Source organism: Mustela lutreola, chromosome 15 (genome assembly GCF_030435805.1).
Source record: "Mustela lutreola isolate mMusLut2 chromosome 15, mMusLut2.pri, whole genome shotgun sequence".
NCBI classification, from domain to species: Eukaryota; Metazoa; Chordata; class Mammalia; order Carnivora; family Mustelidae; genus Mustela; species Mustela lutreola.
The window spans coordinates 22791312-22815846 of NC_081304.1; the positions used below are offsets into that span (position 1 = coordinate 22791312).

General features: G+C 46.8%; 1 protein-coding gene across 1 annotated transcript; it reads left to right on the plus strand.

Moving 5' to 3' along the window:
• The first annotated feature begins 276 nt into the window (after positions 1 to 276).
• CWC25 (CWC25 spliceosome associated protein homolog) lies at positions 277 to 24161 on the plus strand. Its single transcript, XM_059147670.1, has 10 exons — positions 277 to 612; positions 3734 to 3906; positions 9626 to 9862; positions 13166 to 13235; positions 13851 to 13978; positions 14655 to 14718; positions 15342 to 15538; positions 15944 to 16042; positions 21814 to 21975; positions 22685 to 24161. The coding sequence occupies exons 1-10, from the start codon at positions 595 to 597 to the stop codon at positions 22797 to 22799; spliced, it is 1263 nt and encodes a 420-aa protein (XP_059003653.1). The 5' UTR covers positions 277 to 594; the 3' UTR covers positions 22800 to 24161.
• The last annotated feature ends 374 nt before the right edge of the window (positions 24162 to 24535 follow it).

The window sequence follows — 24535 nt, forward strand, 5'->3', positions numbered from 1 at the left end:
GGTTTGGTGCAGGGACGCCGATGGAATTTCTGCGGGACGCTTTCTACTTCCCTCGATAAGCTAGGCTGGGAGTAAGAGCGGACGCTGAGTGGAGCTGGCACAGGAGTGTGGGTTTGAAAAGCGTTTCTTACAGGCGGGTGTGGGCGGGAAGGGCTGGGTGGAGGCGAACTAGGCAAATTGGCAGTGGCGCCTAGGGGGTGCGGGGTGAACGTCGTGGCGCGCTGCCATGGCAACAGGCCGGCGGGGCGGAGCCCCAGTCGACTCGAAGTGGCCCGGGCAGCCCGGTTTCAACACAGCGTTCCGGAAACCCGGTGAGGTGCCAACAGAGGTGCCCAAAACCGGACCGCAGGCGCCGCGAGATCTGGGCCCCACGCTGTGAGACTAGCCGTGACGCTAACACCGCACTGCGCGACAAAGTGCTGAACGTCATCGTCCTGCGACGCCGACGCAGTAATAGGACGCCCTCCCGGAAGTGGGCTCTGGATCGGGCAGTAAAAGTGGCAGCCAGGTAGCAGCTGAGCTGTTTCTCTGCGTTTCCTCTCGATCCCTCCTGATCCCTGCAGGTCCGCGTAGAGACGAAACTTCTCCGCTGTCATGGGGGGCGGAGATCTGGTAAGTGAGGGAGACCTGGGCGGGGGAGGACGGAACCAGGGACCGACCCGGATTGGGGACGGAAATTGGAGGGTGTGGAAGTGGGTGACCATGGCTACACGGCCGTGCTTTCGTACGAAGGGAGCTGTAGCCTCGGAGAGGGGCCCGATCTCTGGGGTCACGGAGGGACCAGGCAGAGGCCTGGGAAGGTGTGCGACGTGTGTCGCCAACGGTGGCGACTGGTGTTTGTGTGTTTGTTGCTGGGGCCCTTCCCGGCTGGAAATTCTGGGAAGGCCCGGGAGGAGGTGGAGGTGGTGGAACCATGCCTATGAAAGGAGGCAGATACCAAGTCACGCGGGCTTTGTTTTGTTTATCTTGTCTTGGGACACTTCTCTCTTCCTCAGCTGGGAGTTTAGTCATGTTTTGGGCTGTAGTAGGAGTGGTCGTACCCCATTGTCTTTGCCCCTGAGCCATATCTATTTTATTTTATTTTTGAGTCATACCTATTTTAAACCTGAAGTTATTTTTTCACATCCATGTCTCTGACTTCCACTCCTCCTTCAGTGCTATATTCTGATCTGTAGTGACAGAGCTGTATTCTGAATTATAGAAGTTTTTTTTTTTTAAGATTTTATTTATTTATTTGACAGACAGAGATTACAAGTAGGCCGAGAGGCAGGCAGAGAGAGGAGGAAGCAGGCTCCCTGCTGAGCAGAGAGCCCGTGGCGGGGCTCGATCCCAGGACCCTGGGATCATGACCTGAGCTGAAGGCAGAGGCTTTAACCCACTGAGCCACCCAGGCGCCCTGTATTCTGAATTATAGCACTTAATATAAGTTATGTGGGAATTTCTCTTGAACTGTATAGTAGTTCATTTGTAGGGTGCTGAGCTCCAGATAGGGCAAAGGAGCTACAAGAGCATGGTGCAAGATCAGAAAAACGCTAACCCCTTTAAAGTGTTGCTGACTGAATCAGCAAACAAATTTTGCCACCTGTCCAGGATCTGTATTGGAATTTGTCAGGTGTTGTTGGTTAGAATGTTTTCCAAGACTCCAGGATTCATACAGTTTAGTGTATTCTTTTTGTTTATTTATTTATGAGAGAGAGAGAGAAAAAGAGATTGAGTGAGCACGAGTGGAGGTGGGGCAAAGGGAAAGGGAGAAGCAGGACCCGCCCCCCCAAAGGAGGGATTTCGAAAACTCTATCCCAGGACCCTGAGATCATGACCTGAGCTAAAGGCAGACGGTTAACTGACTGAGACACCCAGGGGCCCCAATTTAGTGTATTCTTCAGGTAATGGCAGTTAGGGACAGGAAAGCTCTAGTTCAGGGTTTCTCAGCCTTGGTGCTGTTGACACTTTGGGTGGGATAACTCTTTGTTCTGCTTTTGGGTGGTGGGTGGGTAGGTGGGGGGTCCTGTGCATTGTAGGATGTTCAGCAGCATCCTTGGCCACTAGCCACCGGATGCCACTAGCACCTTTCTCCTTCAGTTGGGACAACCAAAAATCTCTCTAAACACTGCCAAATGTTTCCTGGGGGGCAGAATTACCTGTGTTGAAGGAGGGAGAGGGAGACCAGTAGTACAAGGCCAGAGACGGGGTAGGGGTAGTGGACTGAGCAACCTGATAAAGAGAAAAGAAGGACAAGGTGGAAAAGAAAGAAAGGACAGCTCTCATTGCCTGAATACCTTCTATATGCCAGGAACTTTGTGTACGTTTTCTCATTTAGGCCTCTTAACTGATCTCCTGGTCCTCAGTCTCTGCCCTCTCCAGTGCATTCTGTTTGTTTGTTTGTTTGTTTTCCCCTTAAAGGTTTTATTTATTTGTTTGTCAGAGAGAGAGAGAGAGAGAGAGAGCACAAGCAGGGGGAGTGGAAGAGGAAGAGGGAGAAGCATGCTCTCTGCTGAGCAAGCAGCCTGATGCAGGACTCGATCCCAGGACCCTGGGATCATGACCTGAGCCAAAGGCAGACACTTAATTGACTGGGCCATCCAGGCGCCCCCTCCAGTGCATTCTAAACACGATAGCTAGTTATGCCTGTCCACCTGCATGTGACTGTTTAGTGTTTCTTACTGTCCACAGGATAAAGCCCACTCCCTTAACATGCTTTATAAGGCTCTTAGTCTGTTCCTTTCTTAGATGGCTTAGTTGGCTTCATCTTCGACCCCCCTCCTCACCAGCTTGCATGCCTTCTTTAGCCCCACAGAATCACTTGTGCTATGTTCTTTCTCACCGCTGGGCCTGTAGTTGTGTGTGCTGTTCCCTCTGGAAATCTACTCCTACTCCTCCCTGCTTCCTACATCACTGGGCTAAATCGTAATTGTCATGAGATGTCACTTCTTCCAGGAAACCTTCCCTGGTTGGCAGCTGAACCAGAACAGTGGCTTATGGGGAGAGGGGAGAGGAGAAGCATTCTTGAGGTGCTTCAGGGTGCCCTGTGAAGGGGAAATTGGAACTGAGGGGAGATTCCTGGGAAGGAAGGTTGAAAGAGGTACTTGATGGGGAGGTAAAACACATAAGGTGAAGGCCGGCTAACTGGACTCAAGGAGCAGAAGATGTGTTCATAAAAATGAACATCTCCTGCCAAACGCACTAGAGTTCTGTTGCCTTTCAGAGTTTACCTTCCCACCTCTCTGCCCGTTCCCCCTGTACTGTCACCACTGCCCCTTATTTCAGGCATGGCCAGTTGAAGTCTGATCCATAAGCATTTCAAGCTGAAAGTGTTCAAAGGGAATCCAGGCCTGTTCTATCCTGAAGCTTTGTAATTTTTTTAAGATTTTATTTATTTATTTGACTTAGACAAGGGAGAGAGGGAACACAAGCAGGGGGAGTGGGAGAAGGAGACGTGGGCCCCCCGCCGAGCAGGGAGCCCAGTGTGGGGCTCGATCGCAGGCCCCTGGGATCATGACCTGAGCTGTAGGCAGACTCTTAACGACTGAGCCACCCAGGAGCCCCTATCTTGAAGCTTTATATACTTGAACAAACGCCCCAGATGTGTGAGAGATTATTGGGTGTCAACCTCGCCATTGTGCAGGACATCTTGCCTTTAGATGTCTGCTTGGGCATGAGTAGGGAATGGGGGGGGGCATACCCCCTTCACCCGCCCACCGCCTGTCTTGTGTTCTCCCCCCTTCATCCACCACAGAATCTGAAGAAGAGCTGGCACCCACAGACCCTTCGCAATGTGGAGAAGGTGTGGAAGGCCGAGCAGAAGCATGAGGCTGAGCGGAAGAAGATTGAGGAGCTGCAGCGGGAGCTGCGGGAGGAGCGGGCCCGGGAGGAGATGCAGCGCTATGCTGAGGACGTCGGGGCTGTCAAGTGAGTGAGAGGCTGAGGCTGCAGCGGGGTGGTGGGGCTGAGGCTGGCCCGTACCCGCTTGCTTAGAGCTGCTGGCTGGGAGCTTGGGTTTTGGAGTCAGCCCGACCTGGGCTCAGTCAGTTCGACCTCAGGCTGGCTTTGCATGTACTAGCCTAACTGTGTCCCCTGGGAGCAAGTTTGGGGGCTCAGTTACCTCAGAGGAGCCAGCGGAGCGAGGGTATCTGATTCCCAAGGTTTGTGGGGGAAACAGACGAGAGAGCGTGGAAAGGGCTTAGTGTAGGCCTGGCGCATGCCTGGTGGTTCATAAGCAGGCCTGAGGATGATTGCTTCCATCCTACCTCTCCGAGTGTGACTGGGCCTCAGTCCTGCTTCTGTTTGTTCATGGACTCAGTGAGGCCTCGTGGAAGCTGGCGCATCATGCCTATCAGTAAAAGTTGTATGACGGTGGACCGTCCCACTCCATTTCACCCTACTTCAGTTTCCTCATGTAGAATATAGGCTAGGGACAGCAGGGGACCGTCATCCTATCCATCTCCTACAATAAGGTGGCAGCAGATGTATTCTGAGAAAGATGAAAAGTATAAAATGTATATATAGTGCATTTTAAAAAAGGATTTTATTAATTTATTTTACAGAGAGAGAGAGAGAGCACACAAGTTGGGGGAGAGGGAGAAGGAAGCTCCCTGCTCAACAGGGAGCCTGACATGGGGCTTCATCCCACGACCCTGGGACCATGACCTGAGCCGAAGGCAGACGCTTAACTGACCTGGTCCCCAGGTGCCCCATACAGTACATTATTAAATTTAATGAAAACAACACATAGACTAAAATCAAAGAAATCGATACTGTCCTTCTCTTTGTTCATGTCCTTGTGGGTAAGTCTCCTGGGTGGTGTGTGGCATACTGTCCCCATTGGGCATCTAGGGCTTTTCCTTAATACTTATGACAGGAGGATCGGTGGCATTCAGGGTGGTGTGTGTATGTACAACTTACACATGGAAGTGGCATTATGGAACTTAGGCATGGTGACAGTCACATTCTTTCAGGACACTGGATTGGGGAGAAGGCCACTCTGACTCAAGCGTGAAACTTGGAATGTTTTAAAATAGTTTTAGGATTGGAGCGCCTGGGTGGCTCAGTGGGTTAAGCCTCTGCCTTTGGCTTGGGTCATGATCCCAGGGTTCTGGGATCAAGCCCTGCATTGGGCTTTCTGCTCAGTGGGGAGCCTGCTTCCTCCTCTGTCTCTCTGCCTCCCTCTCCCACCTACTTGAGATCTCTGTCTGTCAAATAAATAAATAAAATCTTTTAAAAAAAATAAAAAAAATAGTTTTAGGATTTTTATTTTTATTTTATACATTTAATTTATTTATTTGACAGAGATCACAAGTAGGCAGAGAGTCAGGAAGAGAGAGAGAGGAGGAAGCAGGCTGCCTGTGGAGCAGAGACCCCGATGCGGGCGCCCCAGTTTTAGGATTTTTAAATAGAACAAAATAAATTTATGACATTAATACATCAAGTGAGATAAGGGAATGAAATTTTGTTTTCTAGTACCATAGACTACGTTAAATGTATAGACATACATTATATGTTTTATGTAAATTACATATTTTACATTTTTAAAAATGTGTTGTTTTTTATTTTAAAGTAAACTCTGTCCCCAACATGGGGCTCAAACTCATTAACTCCAAGATCAGGAATTGCATTCTCTAGCCAGGTGCCTACATTATAATTTAATGTCAATAAATTTCACATATTCAGGGGTGCCTGGGTGGTTCAGTGGGTTAAGCCTCTGCCTTCGGCTCAGGTTATAATCCCAGAGTCCTGGGATCGAGCCCCGCATTGGGCTCTCCGCTCAGCTGGGAGCCTGCTTCCCCCTGCCTCTGCCTGTCTCTGCCTACTTGTGATCGATCTCTCTCTCTCTCTCTCTCTGTCAAATAAATAAATAAAATTAGAAAAAAAAAAAAAGTAATCTGTATGCTAATGGTGGGGCTCGAACTCACAGTCCCAAGATCAAGAGTCACATGCTCTTCTGACTCTTATTCAGCAAAGTATTACACATCTTGCTTGATTTTACACAGCATGCCTGATGTATCAGAAATGTGGGCTTTGCAGATTCTAGTTAATGAGATGGGACTATAGACAAACAGCTTCAGAGCTGGGAGTGAAGCATTTATCCTTTGCTGACCCTCAGGCCTGCTTATCTGTTGTGAATAGGAGGAAGTTTATTTTATTTTATAAAATATTTTACTTTTTTATTTGACAGAGAGAGACACAGCAAGAGAGGGAGTGGGAGAGGGACAAGCAGGCTTCCTGCTGGGCGGGGAGCCCAGTGTGGGGCTCGATCCCAGGATGCTGGGATCATGACCTGAGCTGAAGGCAGATGCTTAATGACTGAGCCACCCAGGCACCAGAAGTTGATTTTATATTCTTTTGATTTTTTTTTTTTTTTTTTGGCCCCCTCACATACCCTCCAACATAAAACACAAAGGTCAGCACGGATGTCCTTCTTTTTGGGTGTTTACTTGCAGATGTCTTTAATCATCTGCTTGTCTGTCTCATGCTTGTATAGGTCTTTGCACAGTGGGATGCTTTTACTTTATCCTATAAAATGCCAGTAGAATCCTTTTACTATGTAATGATTCATTTTCATGGGTTAGATAATCTTTTCTATGTTTATAACGCATCACTCGGAACAAATAGAAACCTCAGTACATGTATTATCCTGGATGTCCAAATTCCTCTTCGCAATAGAGTGTTGCTTTAGTATTTACTGAAATGCTAGAAAATTACATGTTCTAGACTGCAGTCTATACCAGTGTTTCTCAACCTTTGCACTTTAGAATGTTCTTGGAAGATTAAAGATGAGAGTGGTTCCCTAAGAATAGCAGGGGGTACATAAGGCAAGGGCATCTGCATCTTTTAAGAGCTCTCGGGGATCCTAATGGGCAGCCTCCATTGAGAACCGGGTCTATATCTTTAATGATAGCAACAATAAAAATTCTATATATCATCTTGCTTTCCCCCCCCCCCCCCCTAAGATTTGGGATTTATTTATTTGAGAGAGAGAGACAGCATGAGTGGTAGGGGCAGGGGCTGGGGGAGAGAGAGAGAGAGAAAGAATATCTCAAGCAGACTCCACGCTGAGCATGGAGCCCTATGGGCTTGATCCCAGGACCTGGAGATCATGATCTGAGCCAAAACCAAGAGTCGTTTGCTCAACCAACTGTGCCACCCAGATACCCCAAGATCATTTTGATTTTACGTGGCTTTCCCCCCAAGTATCTTTTCATCTAAAAACTCAGAGTTGGGGTGCCCAAGTGGCTTAGTCATTGAGTGTCTGCCTTTAGCTCAGGTCATGATCCCAGGATCCTGGGATCAAGTCCCGCATCAGGTTCCCTGCTCTGTGAGCCTGCTTCTCCCTCTCCTTCTGCTACTCCTGCTGTGCTCTCTCTCTGTCAGATAAATAAAATCTGTAAAAATAAAAATTAAGGGCGCCTGGGTGGCTCAGTGGGTTAGAACCTCTGCCTTTGGTTCAGGTCATGATCCTGGGGTCCTGGGATTGAAGCCTGTGTCAGGCTCTCTGCTCAGTGGGGGCCCTGCTTCCCCCCCACCCTGCCTGCCTCTCTGCCTACTTGTGATCTCTCTCTCTCTCCCTCTCTGTCAAATAAATAAATGTTTTTTTAAAGATTTTATTTATTTAGGGGCGCCTGGGTGGCTCAGTGGGTTAAGCCTCTGCCTTTGGCTCGGGTCATGATCTCAGGGTCCTGGGATTGAACCCCGCATTGGGATCTCTGCTCAGCTGGGAGCCTGTTTCCCCCTCTCTCTGCCTGCCTCTCTGCCTACTTGTGATCTCTCTGTTAAATAAGTAAATAAATAATCTAAAAAAAAAAACTTAAAGAAAAAGATTTTATTTATTTATTTGTCACAGAGAGAGATCACAAGCAGGCAGAGAGTCAGGCTGAGAGAGAGGAGGAAGCAGGCTCCCCGCTGAGCAGAGTCCAGTGCGGGGCTCGATCCCAGGACCCTGAGATCATGACCCGAGCCGAAGGCAGAGGCTTAACCCACTGAGCCACCCAGGTGCCCCTCAGTTCTTAATTCTATAGTGTTTCTGAGCCACCCAGGTGCCCCTCAGTTCTTAATTCTATAGTGTTTCTCAAACCGATCATTTTAATAGGAAAAAAAAAAAAAACCCAACAAACTAAAACTAAAGGGTTATGCCCCCCAGTTATTGGTTTAAAATATTATTTTTTTGAAGATTTTATTTATTTATTTTAGAGAGCGAGAGTGTGGGGAGGGAAGGAGGGAGAGAGACAGTCTCCAGCAGACTCTCGGCTGAGTACAGAGCCTGATGCAGGGCTTGATCCCACACCCTGAGATCATGACCTGAGCCAAAATCAAGTGTCAGACACTTAACTGATGGAGCCACTGAGCCACCCCTGGACATTATTATTAAGAATATTTTAAACCAGGGTACCTGGGTGGCTCTGTCAATTAGTGTCTGTCTTTCGGGTCAGGTCATGATCTCCGAGTCCTGGGAACAAGGCCCATGTAGCTCTCCCTGCTCAGTGGGGAGTCTGCTTCTCCTATCTCTGTTCCTCCCCTATCCTACCCCCCGCCCCATGTGCACTCTGCCTTTCTCTCTCAAATAAATAAAATCTTAAAAAATGTCCAGGTGTCTGGGTAGCTCAGAGGGTTAAAGCCTCTGCCTTTGGCTCAGGTCATGATCCCAGGGTCCTGGGATTGAGCCCCGCGTTGGGCTCTCTGCTAAGCTGGGAGCCTGCTTCCCTTCCTCTCTCTCTGCCTGCTTCTCTGCCTACTTGTGATCTCTGTCAAATAAATAAATCTTTAAAAGAAAAAAAAAGTCCAAAGACATAGCTTAGGAAAACATTCTTTATGCTTACAGTTGTTGTAGAATCCTAAGTGAAAATAAATAAACAAATGTTAAGAAGCCATATTCAAAGAACATTGAATTTAATGTTACAGATAATACTGTTTTGATGAAACTACTTTGCCTCTTGCAGCGTGAGTGTGCTTTCAGCCCTTCCACACAGGCACTTGTCAGTCAGTCAGCCGCAGTTGGTCAGCCTTTACTGTCTGTTGTGTGAGGTTCCTTCGATTTTCCGACCACTTTTTTCTCTCAGAACCCCAGGGCAATATTTGTTTGGCAAACATTGGACATAAGTTGGCCCCCCCTCTTTTGGCTTGAAAGCATAGTTAACTTATTCAGTCACCTCTGGTCTTTTCTCATTACCTTCCCAAGTGAAGAATTACTGCTTGTGCCCATGTGACAACCCGCAGCCAAACACACCCCACACAAATGCGTATGCGGTCACTGATATCATTCTAGGTAATGAGGTGATCCAGAATCTGTGTATTGTTTCCAATTTGCCTCAGAATAAAAGCATAACCTATAGTCTACGTAAAGGAGGCTTGAGAAGCCCTGAGCAAATGTCCACGCCCCAGGTTGAGGGATAATTTTCTCCACAGAAATGGCATCAAGCGTGTGGAAACAATCTATCCACTGAATGGTGAGCTCCATGCCGACCAGCCCCGGGTCTTCCCGTGCGCCACATGGAGCACAGGATATAGCCCTGCGAGGCACCTGGAGAGCGGGTCCGGCTCCTACCAGCTGGAGTCCTCTGTCCCTCATGCTCAGTGGTATGTGTAGGTCTGTAAGAGTTGACATTTCCTTTGATTGTGTTTTTTTGTCTTGAACCAGGAAAAAAGAGGAAAAACTGGACTGGATGTATCAGGGTCCTGGCGGGATGGTGAACCGCGATGAGTACTTGCTGGGGCGCCCCATCGACAAGTATGTTTTTGAGAAGATGGAGGAGAAGGAGGCAGGCTGTTCTTCGGAGACAGGACTGCTCCCAGGCTCCATTTTTGCCCCTTCTGGTGCCAATTCCCTTCTTGACATGGCCAGCAAAATCCGGGAAGACCCACTCTTCATCATCAGGTACTGATGACGGGCTAGGAAGGGTTTGCTTTTTTTTTTTCCCCCAGTGTTGCTTGACTTCGCAGTTGATTTCCTCTTGGCTTTTTCTGCCCTGTAAAAGGCTTTGTCTCCATTGGTGGTTCCTGTGATGTTGGGAAGGAGGATCCTTCAAGGGCTTCTTATGTAGGCCACATGATAAGAGATGGCAAGTGGACCAGACCAGACCAGATTGGCCTTTGAACAAAAATAGGAGTTAGAAGCATGGTGAGAAAGGCTGGCAGCTTCTTGGGAATTTGGGGCTATGTACAGAGCGGGGTAGGTGGGTGAGCAGGCCTTCTAACTTCCCAACCCCTTTTTTTGGTACAGCACAATGCTTTAAGAAGAAACCTTAGAATCTTCCTTAAAACTCTTAATATGTAACATTGAAGTAGAGATGCGTTTTGGGAGCCATCTCATGCTGTGCCTCTTAATTTTTTTGGTTTAATTTGCAGCATTTTATTTCAGATGTATAAGGTTGAACATCAAAAAACATTTGTCGCTTATAGTTCTAATTTTGAAAAAATTTAAAAGTTATTTACATGGTAAAAATACCACATAGATGTATGTAATGATACTGTGTATGTATGTGCAAATTTTTTCTCCCATTTTTTTAGCTTTTTTTTTTTTTTTTTTTAAGATTTTATTTATTTATTTGTCAGGGAGAGAGAGGGAGAGAGAGCGAGCACAGGCAGACAGAGTGGCAGGCAGAGTCAGAGGGAGAAGCAGGCTCCCTGCAGAGCAAGGAGCCTGATGTGGGACTCGATCCCAGGACGCTGGGATCATGACCTGAGCCGAAGGCAGCTGCTTAACCAACTGAGCCACCCAGGCGTCCCATTTTGTTAGCTTCTTAATTAGTTAAATCGTGGTTCATAAAGCCTAACATAAAATATACAGTCTTTTTTTTTTTTTTATGATTTTGTTTATTTATCTGAAAGAGAGAGAATGAGAGCGAGAGCATGAGATGGGGAGGGTCAGAGGGAGAAGCAGACACCCTGCTGAGTGGGGAGCCCGATGAGGGACTCCAACCTGGGACTCCAACCCGGGATTCCAGGATTATGACCTGAACCGAAGGCAGTCACTTAACCAAATGAGCCACCCAGGCACCCTGTAAAATTTATAGTCTTAACCACCTGTAAGTGTACAGCCCAGTGGCAATAAGTACATTCATCCTGTTGGGCAGCCATCAGCACCACCCATTTTCAGGAGTTTTTCACCTTGCAAAACCGAAAACTCTTTACCCATGAAACAAGAAGTCCGTGTTTCCCCTCCCCCAGCCCCTGGGAACACCATACCACTTCCTGTGTCTGTGAGCTTGACTCCTCTAGGAATCGCACATAAGGGAAATCGCACAGTGATTATCTTTTTGTGGGACTGGCTTATTCACTCAGCATAAGGTCTTCACAGGTTCATCCGCCATATAGCATGTATCAGAATTTCTTCCACCCCTCCTTTTTTTTTTTTGAGACTTTATGTATTTTAGAGAGTGCAGGAGAGCAGGGCCAGGGCCAGAGGGAGAGAGGGAACCTCAAGCAGACTCTCTGCTGAGTGGGGAGCCCAACGAAGAGCCCAAACCCACAACCCGAGCCAAAGTCTATAGTCAGTCACTCAGCCGACTGAGCCACCCAGGCGCCCTCCTCCCTCCTTAAGGCCGAATAATACTCTGTCATACAGATCCCGTTTGTCTCTTCATCTGTCAATGGACGTTTGGGTCCCCCCCCCCCCTTTTGGCTGTTGTGAATAATGTTTGTTCTGAACATTGATGTATAGATATTATGCATATTATTTTATAAACTCCTTTTTTTCACCAAGTTAAATATAGGAGACATCTTTCTATGTCATTAACTGTGCTTTTATAGTACTATTTTTTTATGTCTGCATTGTGTGGATATACCATAATTTATTGATTAATATTCTCTTATTGGGCCCTAACTTGTTTCCAAATTTTCATTGTTATAATATGGACAGCTTTGTAGAGACCTTCCTGGATTATATCCTTACAGTAACAAATTCTTTGTTTTTTTTTTTTTAAGATTTTATTTATTTAATTGACAAAGATCACAAGTAGGCAGAGAGGCAGGCAGAGAGAGAAGGGGAGGCAGGCTCCCTGCTGAGCAGAGAGCCTGATGCAGGGCTCTATCCCAGGACCCTGGGATCATGACCTGAGCCAAAGGCAGAGGCTTTAACCCACTGAGACACCCAAGTGCCCCAGAAATTCTCAAGAATTTATAGGATTAAAGAGCACACAGGCTGTGATAAGTGTTGCCAAATTATCTTCCATGGACGCCAACCAGTTTACCCTCATGAGCAATAAATGAGAGTAAGAACTTTCTTTTTTTAAGGATTTTATTTATTTATTTGATAGAAAGAGAGAGAGAGAGTGCACAGGCAGGGGGAGTGACAGGCAGAGGGAGAAGCAGGTTTCCCTGGGATCATGACCTGAGCCACCCAGGGGCCCGAATTTTTGTTTGTTTCTTTCTTTATTTATTTATTTTAATTTGACAGAGATCACAGGTAGGCAGAGAGGCAGGCAGAGAGAGAGGAAGGGAAGCAGGCTTCCCAGTGAGAAGAGAGCCCGATGCAGGGCTTGATCCTAGGACCCTAGGACTGAGACCAGAGCCGAAGGCAGAGGCTTTAACCCACTGAGCCACCCAGGCGCCCCTTTTTTTTCTTTTTTAAAGACTGATTTTATTTATTTTAGAGAGGTGGGAAAGGGGCAGAGGAAGAGGGGGAGAGAGAGAGAATCTCAAGCAGGTTCCCCACTGAGCGTGGAGCCGGACTCAAGGTACTCTCTCACGACGCTGAGATCACAACCTGAGCTGAGATCAAGAGTCGGACACTCAACCAACCAACTGAGCCACCCAGGCGCCCCTAGAGTAAGACTTCTTGAAAGAGGAATCCATTCTCTTTGTTTCCCAGCTGGTTGTCATGCTAAGTAGTATAGGTGGCATTGAAATGCTGCGGCCAGTTGATACACAGGATGCCCCTATTTACTCAACCAGCTGGGAAGCCCTGAGCATAAAGCCTACCAAGGAATAGCCCACACACGCTCTTCTCTACCAGAGGGACGTAGCGTGGCCTTGCCCCCCAGCATTCAGTCCCTTCTGTAGGTTTGAGGAATAAGCCCGAAGGCTTCCACACCACGATGCAGCTTTCCACCCAGAGCCTTTCTATGTGCATTTGGAAAAAAAGATCGCTGTGTAGACTTGGTGGAGATTAGAGTAAATGACTTAATCCCCTTGCCAAAAGAGAGAGTCGTGATTTTTTATCATTTCCTTTTTTTTTTAGGAAGAAGGAGGAGGAGAAAAAAAGAGAGGTGTTGAATAATCCTGTGAAAATGAAGAAAATCAAAGAATTGGTAAGTAGTGCGTCAAATAAGCACTAATAGGATCCTGTAGGTACTTAACCTGAGAAATTCTCACATTTCACTCTCACTTCATGAGCGGGAAGGCAGAACGATTCCCTCCTTTATGTTACTTGGTTGGAAAAGCAGCATGTGAGGTCAATTTTTTTTAGAAATGAGGTGTATGGGACATGCTGTGGGAATCCTGGACATTAGGTGTGTTCAAGAGATCACGTGATGTCAACCCCCTAGGGCCCATTTATCATTCACGGACGGACCGTGTGATTGTGTTTTGGGTTATTTGGTAAGGAAAATGTAAAAATTGATCTTGCAGTCCCTGATGGCTTTCAGTGGAGTTGGAGTTCTTCTGACCAATTGGAAATTTTGAGGCCTGGGCTCTGGGGATGGTTTACGAAGAGCTCCCTGGCCCTGCCCCCGAGATTCCGCCCCAGGGTCCAGGGGGTGCTCGTGCACTGCCGGGTTAGCTCTTGCCCTCCTCCTGTTGACAGGAAGCTCTGCTAGCATCCCGGACCGCCATAAAGCCAGAGGTAGAGTCAGGTAGTGTGGGTGTGAACCAGGCCCCTCAGGACCCTCCCTGATCTTGCCTGTCTATGTTTTGCCATTTTCTAGTTGCAGATGAGTCTGGAAAAAAAGGAGAAGAAGAAAAAGAAGGAGAAGAAGAAGAAGCACAAGAAACATAAGCACAGAAGCTCCAGTAGTGATGGTTGCAGTAGCGAGGAGGAGCGCAGCCGGGGGAGGTGAGCACGTGGAGGCAGGCCCTCCGCTGTGACTCACTGACTCATTCATTCTTTGGATAGTCACGGACTGTGCTTTGTGTGGGGAGCTGCCAGGCACTGGGGTTTTAGGGGTGAGCACTCGCATGTGGGCCCCCTGGCCCACAGAACTCATCACCCAGCACCCACGCGCATTGGAGGTCTGGGTGAGGCCCCTCATGGAGCTGACCGTGACCTTGTAGGCCTCAGCATAGCCCTCCTAGATGTGACTTTCATTTGGGCTGGTGACTTTTCCCAGACGGAAGTGGATTTTATGTAGCCTTCTCTTCTTTCCTTTTTTTAAAAAAATGCATTAATGGGCCCATCTGGGCCCATTCTGTGTGTCTTCTCTGTGGGAGCAGTGAGCACTGTCACTGCTGACTCACTCTTAGTCCCCGGAATAGCAGCATGAGGCGAGAGGAGAACGTGTTCAGGCTTTGGGGCTGAAAAGCCAGGCCCACGGGTTTTCACAGGAAAAACATGACTGTGCTGACGCGTCCTCCAGCAGACAGTGCAGATAGACAGCCACGCTGCCGAGTGACTGCACCGGTGGGAAAGGTCATGGCCAGAGCAGGAAGCACACTTCAGCGTGAGATTGAAACTGGGCCTTGAGGCGTTTTCTGTATAGGTGACACACAATCTATGTGTTTCAATCGTTTAGATCTCAAAAGAAGGTGGCAGATTCTTCCCCTGTGCTGTCCAGAGCCCCGGGATATGGCTTACAGGTAAGGCTGTGAGCATCTCAGAGGGTGACAACGCGTTGTAGAATGTGTTTGCTTGAGAGCCTGTTTGGACAGAGAGCATCTCCTGCAGCCCGCCCGACATCACGAGGGAAGGCAGGAGTTTGGGCCGCCAGGGTGGAGGCTGCCGGGGAGCTGGCCCATTCCTTATCTCGAGCCTCTGGCTGGGGCTCAGGGTCCTCTGAGCAGAGACCCTATACCACCAGTGGGGCCTTAGGCATTTGGCCTCTCCCTCTGCCGATAATTTCCATGTAACGCAGGCATTTTAGGCTTCTAGGTTGATGGCTTTTGACAAGTGGATGTCCCTCTAGATTCCTCTTCCCCTTAGTAGGTTTAACCTTAGGTCCCGATCTCCGTGCTGTCTCTTGCGGCTGCCCGGGCTCTGGTGAAGAGTCAGGCCATGCAGGTGGCTGCCGGGACCCATGCTCTGAGGGGATTCTGCAGAGAACTTTGCTAAGTTCGAGTGCTTCTCTGGGGTAACTGTATGGTGGGCGCAGTACACCCGCTTGGCTTCTTACAGAACCACAGTGCTCATTGATTTCCTTGTTTCACTGCATTTTCTCTGGAGCTTCTATGAATACCTTCTCTTCCTTTCCTTGATGCTACAGATCAGGGACTCCTACCATAGCCAGGGAGCGCAGAGTTCTCTGATGGCCAAGCAAAAGGGAACGCACGGGTTGAAGAATTATTCCAGGTCCAGAAGCTCCTCCCACTCACCTCCCAGACATGCTAACAAGAAGAGCACTCGGGACAGGAGTTCTCGATCCCCAGGCAGAAGGTCACGGTCCCCGAGGCCAAGCAAAGCGTGAGTGTGGGAATTCGCTGGGAATGGCCTATAAATGTGGGGCTGGTAACAGCAGGTATTTGCTTTTACTGATGTCTGCTCATTAATTTTTCCAAATGTCTTTGCTTTATCTCCTTTATATTGTGTATCTGTCCACCCCCGCCCTCCTTCCACCAGCCGCCTCAGTGTAAATCTCAGGTCCTTAGAACTACAGATTTATCTATGTAGAATCTTTGCAGTAAGTCTAATATCAAATCTTATGTATCTTTATGTGTTTGCTTTTCTTCTACTTCTGCCCTCTGTTCTCTTCAGTTTGGATTATAATTCTAAGACCGTTAGCTTTTCTCCCATTATTTGAGGGACATGATAAAAGCCCCTGTGTTGAAAAGGCTTTTCTCCTGTCTGCCCTCTGTGCGTCTGTCACAGGCACAACTCTAAGGTCAATAGAAGAGAGAGAGGCCGAACTAAGAGCCCATCGCCTAAAAAGGAGGTCTACCAAAGGCGGCACGCCCCTGGATACACCAGGTGAGTCAGGAGGCCCAGACCTGAACTGCAGACTCTCTGGGCCCGAGTCTAGGAGTGGCTTAAACCAGGGCAGGTGGATAATCTACTTTTATTCTTCTTGTCATAACAGTCTTGACCTCCCACTTCCCTTCCCCGCAAGGCACATTGAAAGGACAAAGTAATAGTTATACCTTGATGAACAATTGATTAAGTGACTGTCTCTGAACATCTGTAAACATGTTGATTCTCACAAGAGATTTCCACAGAGAAGCTTTTCCCTAGAGAGTGTTCCTTTCCTGAGGCATCAGCTGAGGGGGAAGCAGGGTGCTGTCCTTGAGGGCAGACACCCTAAGATGGACTCTGTGTCGGAGCCGGGTGTGGAGTGGGTCAGACAGAACAGGGGCCTGCGGCCCTGGGACCTGAGGGGAGTTGGCTCCTCCCACGAAAGACTTTCTGTAGGGGTCTTTCTCTTTATAGAAGTCAAGAGGAGCCGGGCAACTTTTGTGAACTTCCTTTTACTGCCCAAACAAGTTGGCTGCACAGTAGAATTATCTGGGCAGCTTAAAAAAAGTTCCATTACCTGGCTACAGCCCAGCCCTATGACATCATGATCTTTGGTGGTGGGGGCAGACGACAGTATTTTTAAGGCTCCCCGGTGACTTCAACAGGCAGTCAATGTTGAGGACAGCTGAGAGTCTGCACCACCTCTTGTATTCACTATGTTAAAAAAGAGGCAGACCCTACAAGTCCCTTTTAACTCTTGATTGCCTGATTCCTGAAGTTTCTTTTTCTTTTTCTTTTTTTGAAATTTATTTATTTATTTGACAGAGAGACACAGTGAGAGAGGGAACACAAGCAGGGGGAGAAAGAATAGCATGAGAGAGGGAGAAACAGGCTTCCCGCTGAGCAGGGAGCCCGATGTGGGGCTCCATCCCAGGACCCTGGGATCATGACCTGAGCTAAAGGTCGACACTTAACGACTGAGCCACCCAGGCGCCCCTGATTCCTGAAGTTTCTAAGAAACAGAAACTTTCTTAAATGTTTTCATCTTGACTGACAACTTTATAAAATATGTTATATATTTCCTTGCCTCACCAGAGTATGTTTTGTAGAATTTCATCTTTCTTTGGTGACAGTTTTTCAGCTGGGCTGGAGGTCATTCTGCTCCTCCAGTCAATGCTCATGAACGTGTGTATTTGTTTCTGTGTTTTAAGGCTCTTGGTCAGCGTGTGACTATGCTTTTTCAGATCCTGCTTTGTCGTTCTGTCCCTTTTGCCATCTGTCATCACTTTAGTTGGTCATACTTTATCAGCCTTTTTTATCCCCCTTAGAATTTGTATTGAATTTTGTGATTTAAATGGGTTAGAACCCTCAAGACCTCTCTCTCCCAGCAGTAAAAGCACAGAAACTTTAGTCCATAGATTTTGTGATCTCATTGTCCATTTTGGTTTGGTGTTCCAGGTGGTTGAGGTTGCTTTATGTAATTAAGATGATGGTGAATTAAGATAAAAAGAAAAATTATGGCTGTAATGGGGAATTTTGTCAGAATTTTTTTTTTTTAAATTCTATTTATTTATTTGACAGAGAGAAATCACAAGTAGATGGAGAGGCAGGCAGAGAGAGAGAGAAAGAGGGAAGCAGGCTCCCTGCTGAGCAGAGAGCCCAACGCGGGACTCGATCCCAGGACCCTGAGATCATGACCCGAGCCGAAGGCAGCGGCTTAACCCACTGAGCCACCCAGGCGCCCCTTGTCAGAATTTTTAAATGCGTGTGTTTTCTTTTGTGTGTATGTTCTCTTTTAATTGGTGGTCGAAAACGACTCTAAACAGCTGAAAAGATGAAGCTTCTCTTTTGTGCTAAGGTGCTTGATTTAAAGCAGTTTTGGGGGCACCAAAATTTGGTGGGGTGGCTCAGTTGGTTAATTGTCCAACTCTTGATTTCAGCTCAGGTCATGGTCTCACAGTCCTGGGATTGAGCCCCAGATAGGGCTTCATCCTCAGTGGGAAGTCCTTGAGGTTCTCACTTTTGCCCTCTGCCCTGCTCCCTGCTTCTGAGCTCTCTTTCTCTCAAAATGATTAAATAAAGGGGCACCTGGGTGGCTCAGTGGTTTAAGCCTCTGCCTTTGGCTCAAGGTCCTGAGATCAAGCCCTGCCTTGGGCTCTCTGCTCAGCAGGGAGCCTGCTCTAAGCCTCTGCCTTTGGCTCAAGGTCCTGAGATCAAGCCCTGCCTTGGGCTCTCTGCTCAGCAGGGAGCCTGCTCCCCGCCCCCACATCTGCCTGCCTCTCTGCCTACTTGTGATCTTCTCTCTCTGTCAAATAAATAAAATAAAATAAAATAAAATAATTAAATAAGATCTTTTTTTATAAAAAAAAAGCAATTTTTACAGGATAAGACTTTTTTTCTTTTTTCTTTTTTTAAAGATTTTATTTATTTATTTGACAGAGAGAGATCACAAGTAGGCAGAGAGGCAGGCAGAGAGAGAGGAGGAAGCAGGCTCCCTGCTGAGCAGAGAGCCGGTGTGGGACTCGATCCCAGGACCCTGAGATCATGACCCGAGCCCAAGGCAGCGGCTTAACCCACTGAGCCACCCAGGCGCCCAAGACTTTTTTTCTTGTAAAATTTTTTTGGGGTCTTGTGGGATTCCCATTTAATATTTTCCATTGCTTTTGAAATTAAAAAATTTTTTACAGGCAACACAGCACTTTTATAATTTTTAAAAGACTTTATTTACTTATTTTAGAGAAATTTATTTATTTTGGGGACAGGGGTTAGAGGGAGAGAACCTCCAGCAGATTCCCTGTTTAGCCAGAGCCCGCAGGCTCACTTGAAACCAAGAGTAAGGCAGGCACTCAATGGACAGAGCCACCCAGGAGCTCCTTCCCTAATGGAGCTCTTTTATGTTTGATTGTTCCATTTTAAAAACTTTCCTCGGGCACCTGGGTGGCTCAGTTGGCTAAGGGACTGCCTTTGGGTTAGGTTGGGATTCCAGGGTTCTGGGATCAAGTCGCACATTGGGCTGCCTGCTCAGCGGGGTGTCTGCTTCTCCCTGTCCCTCTGCCACCCCCCCTGCTTGTACTTTCCCTGTCAAGTAAATAAATAAAAGCTTTAAAAATAAATAAATAAAAACCTTTCTCATTTTATCATTGTAATATCGTTCATTATCTCTGAGTGACATTTTTAATTGTAAACTTTCAATAAGTTTTGTGCTTTATCTTAGTCCATTTACTTTTCCTTTGGTCTCTTTCCTGTGAGAGGCTCTTCTGAAAAATGTTTGGTGATACTTCACTGTCTATTCATATGTAAGAGTAAGGAATTAAAGCTGAGAACACTGTATTGTGTGTGGGCAGCACTTACCTACTGGTGGGAGTTTGGGTTTGAACTGGTTTTTATTTATTTATTTATTTATTTATTTATTTATAAAGATTTTATTTATTTATTTGACACAGGGAGAAAGAGAGAGAGATCCCAAGCAGGCAGAGAGAGAGAGAGAGGCAGAAGCAGGCTCCCTGCCGAGCAGAGAGCCCGATGCGGGGCTCGATCCCAGGACCCTGAGATCATGACCTGGGCTGAAGGCAGAGGCTTAATCCACTGAGCCACCCAGGCGCCCCTTGAACTGGTTTTTAGCTGGGGATACGCATATCAGTATCTTTGGTTTTCTTGTCAGGAACCAATAAATTTCTTCTCCTTTTTTCTTTTTTTAAATATCTTATTGATTTACTTGACAAAGAGAGAGCGCATAAGCAGGGGGAGCAGCAGGCAGAGGAGAAGCAGACGCCCTGCTGAGCGGGGAGTCTGACACAGGGCTCCATCCCAGGACCCTGGGATCATGACCTGAGCTAAAGGTAGATGCTTAACTGACTGAGCCACTCAGGCCAAGAACCATTAAATTTCTATAGATGGGGGTGCCTGGGTGACTCGGTTGAATGTCTGACTCTTGAATATGCTCAAGGGGTTGTGGGATCAAGCCTCATGTTGGGCTCCACACTCAGTGAGGGATCTGTGGGAGATTCTTTCTTCCCTTATCCCTGTTTGCATTCTTTCTCTCTCTCAAATAAATAAATACATCCTAAAAAAATTTTGGGGGGGCTCTGGGGTGGCTCAGTGAGTTAAAGCATCTGTCTTTGGCTCATGTCATGATCCCAGGGTTCTGGGATGGAGCCCGCATTGCGCTCTCTGCTCAGCGGGGAGCCTGCTTCCTCCTCTCTCTTTCTGCCTGCCTCTGCTTACTTGTGATCTCTCTCTCTCTCACTGTCAAATAAATAAATAAATAAATAAATAAATAAAATTTTTAAAAGAAATTTTTTTTTCTATAGAAAGAAAAAACCCTCTGGCTCCCTGACAATGGCTCTAACTCTGGCTTCTGGCATTTTGGGAGACATTCTTTTTACCCCTGGTGGCCCTGCCAGCTTCCTTTGCTGTGCCCAATGTGCCTGCAACTCCTAATTTCCTGTTTGGCTTAGTTCTTTAGAAACTACCAGAAGGGTCTCCTTTCTGGAGGGTCTCCTGTCATTGTTTGGGAGAACAATCACTGGCTTCCCCAAGTTAGGAATGAGGACCCAGGGTGTCTTGATTGCTCTTCATATAGACTTGAAATCAGTCCCTTTGTTTTCAACTTTACCGCCATCTGCTACTTGGTGCCTGCAGTCTCTGAACCTTTCCTGGATTTTGCTTCTGATTAGTATTGGGCACTTATAGAGACTAAGTTTTCTCTAATTTGTGAAAAGTAGTTGCTACCCCTTCATCTGCTTCCCTCTTCCAACAATTTTTTTTTTTTTTAAAGAGTTTTAAATTTATTTCACAAACAGAGATCACAAGTAGGCAGAGAGGCAGGTGGGGGTGGGGGGGGTGTGGGGGTGTGGGGAAGCAGGCTCCTTGCTGAGCAGAGAGCCCGGTGCGGGGCTTCATCCTAGGACCCTGAGATTATGACCTGAGCTGAAGGCAGAGGTTTTAACCCACTGAGCCACCCAGGCGCCTCTCCAACAATTTTTAGACATCTCTTATCCAATGTCCTCTCCTCTCCCATTCTCTTTGTGGTTTTATATATTTTATTTAATGGGTTTTTTAAATGAAGCATTGTCATTTCACTATAGACAACTAAATGTTAAGTTTTAGTGTCTTAAGGTTCTGTGTCAAAATTGAGCTCCCCTCCCTAATGAGACACCACCAAATATTTTTCCTCTTAAAAGGGGATCTTTTAAATGGGCTTATCACATCCATTTGAGAAGCAATGGATTTGAATTTCTGACCTTGTTAAATAGTGATTGAGCTGTTCACCACCTCCTCTTTTTCCTCTGACTTCATTTGCCATGAGTGTCAGGAAAGAAGACTTATCTACTCTCTGAGATTAAGTTGAATTGACCTGAATTCTTCTGGCATCTGCATTCTAACTTATTCCTAAAGTGGTGTACTTCTGGGCTATGTCCATGGATTTCTAAGCATTTCCAGTAGGTAGATGGTAGATGTCAGCAGTCACATGGCTAACTTAGTTTTATGTTCTTCAGTAAGTTGTTGAGCAAACAATTGGAATATTTTGTATTTTATGTTTAGAAATACCACTCCAGAGATTACTAAGAGAGAGTATGAAAGTCTTTGAAATTTGGATGAAACCACCTGCCCAAGGTATTAGGAAAGAAGGAGACCCATGCTGAGGGTGGCCCCGGGTTGAGCATTTCCATAGAGAGAGCAGGGCGGTGGAGAGCCTGGGGTCCTACCTAACTTGTTGTCCCTGTAGTGTATGGGTGTTTTTGCTGGGAGAGAAGTAGACCTGATAGGATGGTTTTTGTGTTCAACAGAAAGCTCTCATCAGAGGAACTAGAGCGAAAACGTCAAGAGATGATGGAAAATGCTAAGTGGCGGGAGGAAGAGAGGCTGACCATCCTCAAGAGGCACGCCAAGGATGATGAACGGGAGCAGAGGCTGGAGAAGCTGGGCTCCCGGGATGGGAAGTTTATCCAGTGAGTGCATCTTTTTTTTTTTCTAAGATTTCATTTATTTATTGGGCAGACAGATCACAGACAGGCAGAGAGGCAGGCAGAGAGAGAGGCGGAAGCAGGCTCCCTGCTGAGCAGAGAGCCCGATGTGGGGCTCGATCCCAGGACCCTAGGATCATGACCCAAGCTGAAGGCAGAGGCTTTAACCCACTGAGCCACCCAGGCCCCCCCAGTGAGTGCATCTTCTTGCTGCCTGATGGCTTTCATGGCTGTGGTCCCAAGGAGGCAACTGGGCAGCGGACTCATTCATTGTGTTCCTGGTGTTTCGGTGTCCGTGCAGTGAGAATGGGGAGATCAGCCTCCAGGCCACCTTTGTTACTACTCCCAGCATCTAGCTAGACACTGGGGTATTTCGGATTTGAAGGAAGGAGAAGTGGATTGGTATTTTCATTGAATCTCCTTGCTTTCTATTTAAGTAAGAATTCATGGCTCAGGAGGCTTTTTTCCAATGAGGCTTTACCTGGTTTTTCAAAACAGGTAACTTTCCCCTGTTGGACGTTGGTTTAAAAAAATTAATTCCAATTGGAGTCCACTCCAAAGTTACCTATATGAGTTTAAAAGAGCTTAAGTTTCTACATCTGCTTTATGTTTGGCAACCTCTTTCTTCTAAGTCTGCCAGATAGGTGACCACTTGACAAATATGTTACTCACAGATATTCTCCTGTCTTCCTAGCCGCATGAAGCTGGAGAGTGCATCTTCCTCCTCCCTGGAGGATAGGGTGAAACGGAACATCTACTCTCTACAGAGAACCTCAATGGCTCTGGAGAAGAACTTTATGAAAAGATGAAAGCTATCCCCTCTCTTGCTGGCTTTCCTGAATTTTCCAGGGAGGCTGCTGATCCCTTAAAAATTCTCTTTATAAGAGTTCAAGTGACTTCTTGCACAGTTGTCAAAGCACCACTGTTCAAAGTGACTCTCTTCCGGTGATTCCTGAAACAGCTTACTTCCTTTGAGAACCAGTGCAACGCACTTTATGGGACACTCAGTAACTTTTGCTGAGTGCCTTGTAGGTTTTAATTGGTGGGCACTAGACACTCTAGGTGTGAGCACTCACCCTGCTCTGGAAGGCTGTTTCCTGTGGTCATGATACTTCTTATGCCACTTTCTTCCCTGCTGTGAGAACTGTGTGCCTCAGTGTAGACTGGACCTTGCAGAAACCTCTCTCCGGAGTCACGCAGATAGACTGTGCTTAGTGGGGTAAATGAACATCTTTCTTGATTTAGTAGATCATGTGACAGAATGCTGTCAGCTTAGGGCAGATCCAAGGAGAGACAAAGAATCTGGAAGGGGACACAATCCAAAAAAGCACTAAATGAGCTGTTGAACTATTTGGACTGTCTTTTGAACTGTAAAAAGTGTAGTGTGTATGTGTACAAATGTATAATTTTTACATGCTTTTTAAAAAAGTTAGCTTTGTGAGAACATCTTGTTTGGTAAGTGACTTTACTACATAATGGAACCATATTGTATCTTGTTACCGAGTAATACAGTAATGCAGGTCAGCTTTTTTCCCCCTCTGAATTCAGCTAGTTTAGGAGGAGCCTGGGTTTGTAGATAGGATCCAGGGGATCTATCCTGTTACACTGCTTACAGGCTCCCATGTGGGCAGTGCAGCTGTGAAGTCAAATGATTTTAGGAGTTAGGACCAAATTACCAGTGTGCTCCCACCCTGGCTCTTAAAATAAAATGGAAGCTGTTTTATTTCATGGCTTCCTTTTAATCATGTAGTAATCTTATTACAATTCTAGATTTCCAGGAGTTTGCTACTATTTTTTAGTCAGGTATTAAAAACCCCCAAAACTCATGGAACCAGTCTCTTGCTTTTACTCCTTTCCCTTTTCTATTCTTTTACCAGAAGCCCTCATTTGACCCATGAACTCCTCAGGCCCTCTTGACCCACATATTAGCGGGGCTAGTTCCTTGTTCTGCTAATCCCTAATTCTGTTTAAAACGAATTTGGGTTTATATTTCTGTGCACTTAGATGCCAGGCACTGTAATACTTAAAACCCAGTCTCTCCCCAGAGAGAAGTAACACACACTTGTTATTCATTTAACCACCTCATCCTCCTTCTCTATGCTAATTATGTCTTTTATTTTATTACTTGGTAATAAAGGCTACATTTATTTTTGTAACTGTTTAAAGAACAACCACGTGCTGAGTACTGAATTTATGAATTCCCATACAGAACAATACTGACCCGTAATTTGTGTCGAATCTTTGGAAATCCGAATCTTTGGAGATCCTTCTTCCAAGAGGAATTACATAACAAAGCGTGGGCAATTCACTCACAGATGTCTTGAAGTGTGCCAGAGAATAAGACGATTACAATTTTCTGCTGCAGGATAGGTGTCTTAACGTGCCGCAGGTCTCTTAACTCGACCCTTTGAAGGGAGGAGGCCAATCGGCAGCTGGGTGGGTGCAGGACCCATTCATAAAATCCAGGGCTCCGGGCCCGCGGCTCTCATTGGCCCCAGGGGAAGGGGGCGTGACCCGCGGGTGGAGCGCGCGCCAGGCCCAGGGG